Consider the following 14535-nt stretch of genomic DNA (forward strand, 5'->3'; position numbering starts at 1 on the left):
CTCTGTAAAGGAGATCGCCAACGGCAGGGTCGCTCTGCTAACGCTGCTGGTCATTGGTGCATCTCGAGACGATGCCTCACGCTGCCTCACCGTTTACTGAACTCGTAGCGTCCTTGAAGGGCTCCGCCAATAAATTTCTTATTAATGAGTTGAGCTGCTGGGAAATAGAGTGCCCTAGAACAGAATATGACACAAAGTCAAAGAAATTCTTTGTGGCGCTTTTGGTGTGGCGTTAAAGAATTGGCCGAAGTCACGACAATTAAACATAGAGAGCGCGTCTTCAAAGCGGCACCAATTGTTCCGAAGCAATCGCGTTTCTAGCGACATTTACTGTGAAGAAATTAAAAATATGAGAGCAAAGATCACGATAATGTTGACAGGAAAGAATTGCCGATTGTCTTCAGTAGAAAATACCTGCAACGTTCAGTAGACTACCAAATTTTCAGCATTGTACGCTACTACGGCCACGTTATTTCCTCAGCGTGTGTTCACTTCTCAGAAGCTCTTCCGCAATAAAAAAGGTTGAATGACAATAGCGTGCACATTGAGTTTTGCGGGTCATTCTAATAAGTTACCATCAGGAGTGCCAACATATAAAAAAATGTGTATATCTGTGAAGTGTCGGAAGCCGGTCAGCTGGCAAAAGTAGATAAGGGATGGAAGAGCTTAGAAGAGTGTGTATCATCATTATTATTTTTCCAACCTTAAAGACACCTTCAAAGGGTAACATAAGGGGGGGGGGGGGGGTAGCTAAAGCACCAAGAAATATTAGGGTGACAATATCCAGTGAAAAATAACTATAAAAAATTCCTTAATATACCTGTCTGAAATCTGTGAAGTCAAACGTTAAGTTATTTACTCAAACGATGGTTAGATTATATTAATTTAAAAACAGGAGTCAAAGTAAATGTAATGGTCAGTGGTCAATGCGAACAGTTGTGTTTTACATGTAATGCCTCGTTTTAACCCCTACTGATTGATAAAGAAGAACGAGTGGTCGTCTAGATGAGATGATGTGTTGGCATACAATATAAGCTCAAGAAGTTTAAGCGATTTGCAATGTGGCGAATGCGGTTTAAATCATGAATTTGGGACCTCAAAGAGGTACCGCGTAATGATAACGCATTTCTCTTGCACTTACCGCTAAATCACCGCTGAACGTTTTATTTTCCAATCTGCCGGCCACTGTTCGATCAAACCAACCACTGTGCAAAGAAACTACATTATACAATGCAGCCTTCAAATTGTCCCTCTAATGCTGTCTTTCCACGACTTTGCAGGATTCTTCCGTGACACGAAAGGGTCATACGATCTACTGTACGTGACGTTCGCTGCTCTCTGCTTTTTTGTCGCAACGCTGCTGGCGTACTTGACCTGCAGTGACGTAGCCCAACGAAAGCGTCGGAGGAAGCAATGCCTTGGCGACGACGGATCGGCTGAAATGACACCGATGAACAAAGACCTAATTACCTCCACACTGAAGGAATGCATCGACTGCTAATGTAGGAAATTTCTCGTGAACGAAGTGACAGCCTCGGTGTGTTCATGAGGCGGGAAGCCAAGACGAGAAAGAGTTATTTGGCGTTGAAAAACAATGCGTCGTCCCACGCCTTTGATATATGAAAGTTAAAAGCTCATTGACGAGGTTCCTTCTCCCAACACCGCACTGAGGCTATGAGAGAGCAGAGGTCGCGGTTTGGTTTCGAACTTTTGTGGGTCGAATGCTTGCGTCTGGATGCGTAATTATGCACGAAATAAACTAAGTTCACATTGTTCGAAGTCGAATTGAGAACTCACGTATATGTTTTGTTGATAAAGGCAATCAAGTATTTAACCATAAGTATTTAATTCATTTATTGCGGTTCTAAACGACTAGGCATCAATTAAGAAGTTGTATACATCTATGGGAAACATCCAAAAGGGATGTATCGCGCGCATAGAATTAGCGTGTCCTTTTCGCAGCTGAAATTGAAAGTGTTCAAGATATAGAAATATTCCACTTGATTTTTTATTTACTCGCACCAGAAAGCAGCGCCCTCTTGCGATCCCTGGGTACTGAAGATAACAAAGATCACTGCGCACGCACTACTTCCCCGACGCGCTGTTTCGGTGCTCTCTCCCAACCAACACCAACGCGACGTATTGTCTCGGGATATGCGCAAGCGTAGATTTAGTACACTAACTCTATGGGCGCGAGGAATTAATAACCCTCCAACTTAGTATTAGTGATTTCGTTTGAGGGCACTACATTCTGGTGCGAGTTTAGTGCGGGTGAACGCGTATTCGCCGGTTATTTCCCAATTTATTGGGCTTTCTCCTTCCGCTCGAAAAATTAGGCACGCTAGATGTATATTTCTCGGAACATACCTGTTTGATGTTTCTTATGGATCTCTGTAACTTCTCAATGGACGTTTCTTTAATACGGCAGAGAATAACCCACTACATAACTAGGTTTATTTGACTCCTTGAATGTATTAAGCAAAAATATTACTGGCAGCTTCTCTCATCTACTGTGAACAATATGTACTTTGATTCCTTCATGCAAAGTAATCCATCTTTTTTAAAGCTTGGCTTATGTTAGTTGTGAAATCACGTATGTGTTTGGACACGCTTTAAACAAGGTATGTTCAGGCCCGGTGAGAGTACTTAAGTGCTTTCAGAATTCTGTTGAGCTCAGAAAGAGCCGGCACAGCCCAAAGAACAAAATAAAAAGCAAAGGATAGGTATAGCTTTAAGCAAGTCACGAAAAATAGCACATTTCTCTAAGAAGGTGAGTTCTCCTTGCAGCTTGCGCAGTGCACTGTTTGCAGAGACGCTGCATGGCCGGAACGGAACCCACAGATAGTACTTTGCCATTCTAGAGTTGTAGATTACGAAGCGGCGGTGTGGTTGAGCAGATTCGGGTGAAGGCTGCTCGGTAACTGTGCTCAGTGGTGGAGTGGTGTTTAGTAATGCATTAAGAGTAATATTGTTTATTAAGTGGTTTAAGTGTTGTGAAGCACTGGGCCTCTATGTACTACATGTACAAGTGGTGCAACAATGTTCTGGCATAGTAGTGTTCAAGAATCATATTTTTGTGTTCCATAATGAACTGTGTGAAGAGTTCAGTAAAATGAATACTTCAAATGAAATGATGTGTGATGAATGTGTACACTCGTGCGAACCAGGAAGAATGGTGGAAGACATGGCGTCCTGGTGTTGGGCAAAGCTTTGAAGATAAAAAGAAAATGTCAGCACGAAGAAGGAGATGAAAAAGCAGCTTTTCAGATGAAAAACTCTTGAAGGCAGGCATACCGTCTCAGGAGTTAATAAATAAACGCGGAAAGAAAGAAAAAGAATACGATAAATGAGAGAACATGAAAGCACGAGGTGGCAGCGGAAGAGATAAATAGAAGAATATATGAAAGTGGGCCGAACCAAAGAATTGAATATATGAAAGACGGAGAAGCGGCAAAATGCACGTGGAGCTACGTGGCCAGCGCTGCGAAAGGACACGCAGCAGAACAGAGCAGCCCATTTGCCGTTTTAGACAACGGGCAGGAAAAGGAGCTGAAGGCCAGACGTGACGGACCTATCGTGGAGACTGCGTCAATAGAGTAGAGGCTGTGCCTCTGCAATCGCGGCTGCGAACCGTGAGCTAAGCGGGCGCCACACCGGAGACCTCAGCTACAAGCTGACGGCCTCGTTTCCAAGGATCTCGGCGGCTACGATCCGCAGGCTAGCGGAGTCGGCTTGGCGATTCAGGCGCCCCGTCCTCGCCACCCTCTTGTCCTTCTGGCAAGATCAACCGTGGAACAGACAGCGGAGACAGCGACGTTGAAGGCACGACGAATAGGCGGGGCCAACGACTTTTCGACGGCTGGAGCGACAATGAGGTGACGCGGCAACGCCGGTGGAGCCAACGCAAATATTTTGAACTTACTGGTGCATTATGTACGCGGACTATAGGGAATGCGTGGAAATAACAGGCGATGTTCATTGCTTGTTTTTACTTGTCTTTAACCTTTGCTTTTTCAATGATAAATATTTGTCTTAAACATGAAACTTCTCCCTGTCTGTCCTTAGTGTGCCGAAATTTGTGACAATTGGCGAGCCTGCCGGCATTTACTGCGGGCTCTGTCATGCATTTTAGTATTCTAGGGATAAATTGGAACCGCATATTAGCTACTGTTCTCGAGCGAAAGCTCAGCAGGCAGCAGGGCCTGAAAGTTTTTGAGGATGGAAGGAACTGGTGTCCACGCTTCTCGATTAGCAGAACGTGCTGCAGTTCAGAAAGCATATGAGAGGAAACAATTTCCAGAGAGAAAAGGTTAGCATGATAGAAGCAGTCAACATGATAAGTAGCACTTATGACGCACCTGAAGCGAAGTCCGAGACACGTGAGCTGTTGCTGCGGAAGGATTATTCCTGAAGTCTATGGATGATCGAACCGCCGAATCTTATCAGACTAGACAGCAAAAGCTAGAACACCCAAATGATGAATGTATGAATGATCTACGAAAGAGTGTATGAACACCCGGCCGTGCTCATGAAAGTGAACAATCCTCAGAACGGACGATACAATAAGGCACTGAAGAGAGAGGGTGTAGCTCATTGCTGCACACGGTGCGTGTTGAGAGTCGAGCAAGTGAACATGTCATGGAAGAATGGTGAGTTTTCGACCACGGCATGGTGTCTGATGATATGGCGATTTCAGACAGCCACAACCAGTGGCGTAGCCAGAAATTTCGTTCGGGGGGGGGGGGGGGGGGGGGGGCTCACACTGGAGCTCGGCCTCCTCGTTTTTTTCGGCAACCACTTCACGAAATTTGATGAGGTTTGTTGCATTTAAAAGAAAAACCTAAATTCTAGCGATTGCTTCAAATTTTCGGTTTAGGTCATCAATATTCTATTGAAAAGTGGCAAAAATTGAAAATTTTCAGAAAGCGAAGCAATGAAGTTTACAACTCTGTAAATCAGCAATGAAAATTGATATCACAATTCTTTGAATTGCACATAATAGTACATCTACAGCGGACAAAGTTGATGTTATACATGAGTCTCAAGAAATTAAGTATCATGGAAATACGACTTTTGCAAAATCCTAGTACATAACATAACCAATTCACATACAATACAAATAGACATATCGAATTTGTCCGCTTTGAATGGTGTAATGGATGCCGTTTACAGAACCGCGACATCTGTTCTTGATGCAGAGCTATTAATTTGTAAACTTCGTGCTTCTATTTTTTTTTGTAGTTTCAGATTTTTCAAAATATTTTAAACAAAGCTCGGGCCCTAAATCCAAATTCCGCTTCCAACAGACACTAGAATTTAGCTTACTCTCTTAAATGCAACAAATTCCATTAAAAGCTATTCAGGAGTTATCTCAGAAAAGTGTTTCTGCGGTTTACAAGTATCTGAATGGGCCGCGTCAGAGTTGGGCCCGAGCTAAAGCTTCCTCTTAAAGAATTCGCCTAGGGATCAAATACATGAATAATAACTGCATTGCCATTGCCAAAGATGCAAACGAATTCTTGAACGCTATGCGCTGTCAATACAAGTAAAACAATATTTTTTCATAAAATATTATACTCGTATGTGCCAAACATTGTGCCCAACATAACTGATGTCAATGCTTCCATGTTTTTTGTCTATTAAGGAAGTAAAGAATCTGTGACACGAACTTTAGAACTACATAAGTTCGAAACCAGCAAAGCAGTGCATGCCGCTGATATGAAAAATGTAAAGGCCATGAAATGAACAAGTTGACGACAAATATGTTAATGAAACTTTGTCATTCAAGATCCTTGTTTACATTCTTGTACATATGCAACGGCCAGTGAAAAATCTCAATGACGCTGTCATTTGTTCCAATGTATTACGCAGGAGCAGCTGTCACCGGTCATGTATCGTGAGTAATTGCACCGAAATTATAGTCGCAAATGAGGCACGTATAAAAAGCAGGAGTTCTGCAGAATATGCGAGGGCGAGTCAAACGAAAGTGCGCCAATACGAATATATGACAAACGGGGTACTTTATTTAAAAGTAGCCTCCATGAGCATTTAGACATTTATCCCATTGACTAACGAGTCGCGTAATTCCCGTCTCATATAGCTCCTTGGGTTGTTGCTTCAAAACGTCTGCACCTGACTTTGACGTCATCGTCCGAGACGAATCTGGTTCCCTTGCGCCGTTTTTTCGGTTGCCCCAAAATGTGGAGATTGCAAGGCGACAGGTCTGAGCTGTATGGCGGATGTTGCAGCGTTCCCCGCTTAAACTTTGCCAGTCTTGTATTACCCACATCAGCCACGTGGGGACGGGCATTGTCGTGGAACAAGATGACCCCATTCGTCAATTTTTCACGTAGTCTGTTCTTGATTGCGACACGCAGCTGATCCGGCGTTTTACAATATCGGAAAGAATTGACAGTCTCTCAAGATTTAGCAAATTCTATCAGTAATGGCCCCTGACGATCGAAAAATAAAAGTAAACAACACATTTGCGGCGGAAATGACGACCTTTGCTTTCTTTGAGAATGGTGAACTCGAATGTTTCCATTGTAAGCTTTGCCGTCGTGTTTCAGGCTCGTAGTAGTGGCATGATGGTTCGTCTCCGATCACAATTGCAGACAAAAAATCGTCACCCTTATTGTGATACCGGATCAGATGAGCAAAGGCAGCGCCGAACTTCTCCGTATTCTGGTGCTGGTTCAACATCTTGGGCATCCATTGCGCACACAAGAGCCGATAACCGAGATGTTCATGAATTATGGCGTGAACGGTGACGCTGAACCGAACCGTGACTGATGTTCGCACGCTCTGCCAGTTCATAGATTCTTATCCTCCGTTCTTGTGTCATCAGCTGACCAACCTTTGCAATTTTGTTAGGGGTGATTGCACGATGGCTTTGGTCCGGTCTGGGATCGTCTTTGCAACTTTCACGTCCTTCTTTGATCCGTTTGCTCTAACGCTTCACAGTGGCCAATGAAATGCAATGTTCAATGTACACGGCAGCCATACGGTGACTAATTTCTTTTTGGGAAACACCTTCAGCTGTCAAAAACCTTACGGCACCACGCTGCTCAACTTCTGGAGTGTCCATTACGTCACGCAACCATGTTCAACCCAGTGTATGAGCGCATTAAAGAACATTTATCCTCACACCTGCGTGTCACTTTTGTAAAAGAGAGATGCCTGTGTGCTACGCGCAGGCCTTGCAGATAATGAACTGAACCATAATTGCGCAGGGCAGGTAGCCTCACTTTCATTTGAGTCGCCCTCGCATATTAGAAATGCGAAGATACAATGGAATATACAAATGCGAAGATAGAGCGTGATAATGAGCAAAAAAGTGCCACTGGAAACAAAGTTCACTGCACGTATGCACAAAACCTCGCAGCAAGATATCTAAACATACGTATAAGTATCGAATAAATCTACGTATCTAATATAAAGTCACCGTATATAATGGGTTAAACAAGGCAGATAACCCTGTTGCGCAATCACAGATTCATAGAATCCTAGATCCCTCCCCCCTTTTATCCACTCCCCCCGATGCATCGCGCGTGACGGAAAGCGGTGTGCCTGCACCTCACTTTTCTCCCTTGCGCACACAAGACTGAGCCACCATCGTCGGCTCATCCATTCCCTCCCCCCCCCCCCCCCCCCCCCACGCTTCCTCTCGCGCATACAGCATGCCGCGTGCGGTCCCGATGTTATCGCCTTTGGACTTTATGCGGAACATGAGGGCAACGGCGACGGCAGGAATGCGCCTACAGTGCTATCGCCATAACATAATAAGAGTATCCGGCAGCTGAAGCGTCCTATGGCCTATTACTTTCCGCAAAAGAAGTAACAAAATAGAACTTTCACCATGCGTGAATTCGCTGCGTCGCAACAACGTTTTGTTCTTTTTCCTTTTGTGGGGCGGGGGCACCGTAATGAAAAAAAAAGCAAACGAAAGTATGTTGGTCACAATCCAATGCCTACTTTGGGCAACTAATGTGGCTAATAAAGGAATAGCGAAGAAAACACGAGATGCTTGGTCCACCAAGAACCATGCGCATACAGCTCGGTATCCTACACCGGCGAGACAAGACTTTCTGGAGGGGTTGCGCTCAAGCGAACGCGGTGCACTCCGTCGAGTCCCCACAGTGATGGCGGCGAGCGACCATTGTTTCTTTTTCTCGTCTGCTAGCTAGAAAGCGCCCAAAACTCTTCCAGGCGAAAATGCCCTCGGCCAGAGGAAACCGAACGCGGACCGAAGTGCGCCGCGCGGTGGTCGGGGCAACACGAGAAAAACGCATGCGCTCTGGCTGGCTCTGGCAGGCCGCGGGTAGGGGAGCGAGAACAAAAAAATTGAAGAGGCTCAATGTGTCCTCGCGATTAAAAGTAAAAGTAGAAACATAAATACGAACATAGTTACCTTGGCTGGCTTTAGTGTCTTCACTGAATGCTTTGGCGCAGGTGAAAAAAATTTTGATATTTTTTATGTGACATGACGGCACGAATGAACCACCACAACGCTTCGTCTCATCGGGCCTCGCTGCGGGCTTTGTCAACTTGTCTGATATTCTGTTGATTTGGCTTGTGTCGTTGTATGGCCCGATGTACGACTTTGGAAAAGTTAATGAACCTTTGGCGTCAAATATTTATGGGAACATTAAACTTACACAGTTCCGCAATTGAAAATCTAAAGCACACGTTTGGAAATGTCAATGCACCTTTCACATCAAAAGTTTATGAGAACTTTACACCCATGAAGTTTCGGAATTTACATCCACGCGCTCCGTAGATTCCATGATAGAGTGAAGATTCCGCGGCGAGCCCATTCGCCATCAAAACGTCCTTGAAACTTTTTTCTCAGATGGGGCTGCTTGCGTTATGTGACTCCTGGTGCATGGGCGTCGACGCAAAATCCAGCGCGAGTTCGCAATTTTTGCGGTGAAATGGCTTTTCGAGCGTGAAAAAGGCGTTCTAGACAAAATCCAGAATGATTTCCGGCGCCAGGGGTTGCTTTGGTCGGCGGTGCATGCACAGCACGAAAAAATTTCGGGAGGGGGTGGGGCTGGCTAAAGCCCTTGGCTACGCCCCTGGCCACAACCTCTGTGAACACAAGCTACTCACCAGCAAGCAAGACTTTTTTGGTCCAGACGAACACAGGTGGAGAAGTTTCACGAGTGGCGATAATGAAGTGCGCATTAAGCAAGCGACATGAGACAGAGATATAGAACGCGCATAGAAAGCGAACAGAAAGAAATAAAAGAGAGAGACCAGATCGAAGAAATGCTTCGAGGAAACGAAAACTAGAAAACCATCACCCAAGAGGAATACATGAAGAGAACACTGATGGGCGACGCTCTACGGTGATGTTCATTGTAATGCCCCTAAGAAAGGGCCATTTGAGTTTGCGGTGATCAACCGTAGAATATCTGAACATCAAGACTACGAAGAACGTCATAACGGTCCTGAACAAAGGTTGTGACGAATTTAACTGTAGATCCCAAATATGTCCCAATAAGAAGAAATAATTTTTGAAGAGCCACTTTTTCAACTTCTAGTTCAAGTGCAAAGCCAGCCGCTACAATAATATCTCAAGAAGGCGTGCATGACGGCAATATAGACGGAATATGAAGAGATCGCAAAAAGTGACATGGCCCACAAACAAGCATGAGTTCTGGAAGCTTTGCCCATGGATTAAAAAAAAAGCAGCGAAACTTGAACTCCATAAGAGACCTTCAAAGCCAGGCAGGAACTATCCAGGTGCAGGAAAGAGAAGAGTTAAAAGAAGGAGGAGCCCTAGAAAGTATCGGTGTTGACACTGAAGAAATCACTACGGTAACACTGAAGATACGAAATGGAATTCCAATTGGGAGAAGCTGTGGGTGCCTATGAGGTTCGGATAGATTGATAAATTGATGGGGAGCACTATTGCTCTTTGGCGCCTAATGTAGGTTATGCGTGTAAAAGTACAGTGTAACTTGCATTCCGGTGAGGATGTTACTCACCAGAGTATTCGTTGGGTAGAATACACGAAATGAACGCATTAGGTGTTACGACTACTGTTACCATGGCATGTATAAAAATGGGCAGAAGCACAGTACATTTAAAGGTACTCATAAGCTGTCATCATTGTGGTAGGTAAATTCCTGAGATTGTATTTGACTTACAATTGTGTGAAAATGCTCCTTCGTTCGTAGAATGCTTGTGTAGCGCAGACCACATATAGTACATCGCTATTCGTGGACTTGCTTGTTGTAGATAGTGTTATAAAGTCGTGTGAAGGCTGCTCGCTAACTGTGCTGAGCGGTTGAGTGGTGCGCAATAATGCAGCAAGTATTATTTGTGTTTGTGTGAAGCAGTGGACTGCTGCGTGCTACGTGTACAAGCGGTATAACAATGTTGTGGCATAGTAGTGTTCAACAATGATTTTTTGGTGTGAAATAATGAGGAGTGCAGTGAAGTTCATGAATACGTGAAGTGAAATGATGTGTGATGGGTGTGCACACTGGTGCCAACGATGAAAATGGTGAAGGACATGGCTTGCTAGTATTGGGCAAAAATATGAAGACGGCAGAAACATCAGCACAAGGTGGAAAATGAAAAGCAGTTTTTGATATGGAAACCTCTTGAACGTAGGCTTATGTCACGAGCTATTTAAAAACGGGGAAAATAAGAAAAAGAAGATAAATAATACAAGAAGAAAACACGAGGTGGCAGTGCAAGAGATAAAAAGAAAGCAGATGTGGGAAATCGGAAAGTGGCCGAAAGAAAAGAACTGGACATACGAAAGAAGAAGAAGCGGTAAAATGTACGTGGAGCTACGTGCCCAGCGCTGCGAAAGCACCTACAATTTTCCTAAATATATAACCGCATGGATTTTTGAATTTCTAAGAAACAGAAAATTTCATTGTTTTCAAAACGGATTTTCTTCAAGAATGTTCGATCAGACAAGAGGGGTGCCCCAGGGGGCTGTTCTGTCTCCTATACTATTTAACCTGTTGACGAGTTCAGTACCACTGCACCAGGATGTGAATCTGTATGTCTATGCAGATGACATTGCATTTTTCGCGACAGCTAAAGACATCAATTCCCTTCACCTGTCTTTGCAAACGTACCTCTGTACTCTACACACGTGGCTTCGCAATCTGCACCTGTCACTAAACGTAAATAAAAGCGCGGTCCTTGTTTTTCCGCTTTCCAGGCCGTTACACTTATCATTAGTATATGAACAGAGAATCATTCCTCAGGTAGAGTCGCTTAAATACTTGGGTATCACATATGACGGAAAACTGAACTGGCGTTCTCACATAGAAAATATTGGAACGAAGGCGACACGAGCCGTAGGTTTACTACGTAGAATCAGTAACCGACGCTCTGGTATGCGAAGTGACACATTAATTATGATTTATCGTATGTATGTACGACCGATTCTAGAATTTGGTTGTGTTTTGTTCTCCGGAAGTGCAAAATATAAATTAAGGCCCCTTGTTCTGTTAGAAAGAGAAGCTCTTCGATTATGTTTAGGTCTTCCTAAATTCGTTGCTAATAATGTATTATACCAGGAAGCGCGCCTACCTACTCTTCACACACGATTCCGCATGCTTTCGGTCCAAACCTACTTAAGAGCCTATGATTCTTCGCTACGACGTGGACAATATGCATTTATTAGTGAACCAGGTCCATTTTTTGAGACCACGTGGTCACGGTTCCATACCCCGCAAGTTGTATTTGTGCAAGCGCAATTAGCACCTTTAAATGTTCGCCTTAGAGAAATAATTCCGCTCCATAGGTCTCCGGGGTCACTGAAAATTGAATTCGCAGACATTTTTCCACACAATGCGAAATTTCTGCCCTCAACATATTTGAATGACCGTTTACAAGATTATTTGGCCCGTTTCAAAATAAACGTAATTGCGACCGATGCTTCTTCGTGTGAAGAGAAGGCAGGTGTGGGTATCTACTCACCATCCCTCAATGGTCTTTTTCACTTCGCCTACCAGATTACACATCAGTTTTTCATGCCGAACTTCTGGCAATAGTTCTTGCCTTGCGGAAATTACCCATTCATATTACTAGAGTTATTATCGTCACAGATTCTCTATCCGTATGCAGCGCACTTACTGCGTCTACAAAGTCGCCAACCGGAAACACGTTTTATTCATTAGCTCCACCTCACTTAAGTTTAGTGCATATAGTATGGGTCCCTGGCCACCGAGACATTCATATTAATGAAAAAGCCGATTCCTTAGCAAGAGCTTCTTTAGTAGGTCCTGTGCTATTTGTGCTGCCGGCAACTGCGCACATTACTGCAGCCAGATATCGGAAATTTTCTTTGAGTGAGGACAAAAAAGCTCTGTCAATAGCAAAATCTTCAGATTTCTTACACTTAAATTATTCTTGGAACCGGCAATGGTGTCCTAACCGGAAATTTGAAGTTTCATTAACTAGGCTGCGTTGCCGTATTCCAACACTTAATTTTTACTTGCACAGATGTGGTCTGGCGGTATCCCCTCTATGCTACCTCTGTAATGAACCAGAAACTATAGATCATTTTTTATTATCATGCCGGCGGTTTTCAAATCATCGAAAACTATGTCTAGAAATTCCACTTCAAAATTTAGGATTACCTTTAAGCAGCACTGTTATACTCTCCCTTGGAGTAACAGTTTTGGGATATAGCCACAGGAACGTTTGCCTAGCCATTTTTAATTTCCTATGTGGCACAAAAAGAATGCCTTGTTAATAGTTTTTAGTTTGAAGAATTGATTTATTTCTACTGCAGTTTAGAAAATTCAAAAAGTAAAAGCACAAATTCACAGTTCAAATCTTACTATTACTATTCATAATTTAACTTACTCAAGTTTAAGTATATCCTTTTTTTTTTTTAACATTCCTATCAACGCAAGGCTTACCATAGTATTGATCAATACTTTATCTCATGTATTCATAGTTCATTTTATATCTTGGATTATTTGTTTTCCTTTCTTTTTTCGAGCTATTTATTTATTAACCAATTTATTTTATTTTATGTATTGAGTCATATTACCACCCGATTCGTGGCCTATCCCCCTCAGTGGGTTTGTGCCATTACCTGAGGCTTCATCATCATCATCATCACTTGCAGCAGAAGAGAGTAGCCGAGCTACGCTCTCGGATGATGGGCAGAAAAAAAAAGGGGGATGAAGGCCGGATGTGGCGGATGGCTCGTGGAGATGGCTGCAATCGATTGTGGGCTGTGAGCTGCGCCGGCACCATACCCGCGAACTCAGCTGCAGGCTGACGGCGCCTTTTCCGGGAGTCTCTGTGGCTGTGGTGTCGGTCTGGCGATTCCGATGTCCCGCTCGCCCCACCGTCCTGACCTTCTGGCCAGATCAACCGTACACGGGATGAAGGAGGAAGGGACATCGAATCCATGACACATAGGCGAGCTCAACGAATCTTCGGTGAAAGCAGCTACAACGAGGCGACGTTGCAACGCCTGTGGACTCAATGTAAATATTTTGGACTTATCAATCCTGTGCATCGGAGGACTTTGGAGAATGTGTGGAATTAACTCGCGTTGTACGCTCTTTGCTTTGAGTTGTGGTCTCTGACGATTTTTTTTCATTTATTTATGTTTGTCTTGCACATGCGACTAGTTCCTGTCTGTATATAGTTGGCCGAAATTCGTGAAAACAGTAGATAAAGAAATTGTATAGTATTGCGCTCTGTTGCGTTGGGACCCGTAGCGCCATATCTTTGCTCTTCGCAATATAAATCATTCCCTGAAACGCATCAAGTAAGCAGCCGCATGTCGAATGGCTCCTTTAACCAGGTGATGTACTCATTTTGCAATAGGATTGTCACTGAAGCAACATGGTACCTTGGAAATTGCAGACCCACCATCAGATTTCTTACATTCCATACTATTGTGGGCCTTCCGTCGCTATTGTCAACAGCTTAGCTGCACACGTGCGTACTCATTTGTTCTTATTTGCTCCATTTTCATGATTGCTCCCTCGCATTACCTCCTAATCCTTTCATTAACGTTCCCATTCGATGTGCGCACTGTAGCAGGGAAAAGGAGCATGTCTCAGAACCATTTTGTCTGTGAAAGTAAACGCCGCGTCCCTTCTAAGACATCCTCGGCAATCATTAACATTCCGTAAGGATAAGAAATAAGTTGGTTGGTATTATGAAAATTGTTGCATTATGTTACCGTGTGATTCCTAATAACAGCAACATTTTGCTAAATTCTGTAACATATAGCCGCAGTGGTTGCAGTTGATTCACCTTCTTTTCTGAACACAGCCATACCTGTGCTTTGCGTAGGCACCATATGCCACGTATACCTTAAAGGCATCATTCATTCTTTTCGTCCAATTCATTTGTTTTCTTGCACGCAGCGGAGATATGCGCGAAGTGCAATCTTCTGTAGAAGAAAAGGAATAGCAGCACCTGAGAAAGATGTGGTGTTTAACGCGTAAATAGTTCGAACGCTTTGAATATTATAAAAAATTATAAACAAATAAAAGAACTAGCCGGAAAAACAGGAAAGATCGCATATGA

General features: G+C 43.7%; 1 protein-coding gene across 2 annotated transcripts in view; it reads left to right on the forward strand.

The window, feature by feature from the left end:
- Positions 1-4676, forward strand: part of LOC126524520 (monocarboxylate transporter 13-like) — a 156169-nt gene extending 151493 nt beyond the window's left edge. For both annotated transcript variants that reach the window (XM_072287349.1, XM_072287350.1), the window contains one exon: positions 1281-4676. In XM_072287349.1, coding sequence (XP_072143450.1) covers positions 1281-1501 — 221 coding nt within the window. In that variant the 3' untranslated portion in view covers positions 1502-4676. The remainder of the gene's footprint in view (positions 1-1280) is intronic.
- Positions 4677-14535: the final 9859 nt, after the last annotated feature.

Source organism: Dermacentor andersoni, chromosome 3 (assembly GCF_023375885.2).
Source record: "Dermacentor andersoni chromosome 3, qqDerAnde1_hic_scaffold, whole genome shotgun sequence".
NCBI classification, from domain to species: domain Eukaryota; kingdom Metazoa; phylum Arthropoda; class Arachnida; order Ixodida; family Ixodidae; genus Dermacentor; species Dermacentor andersoni.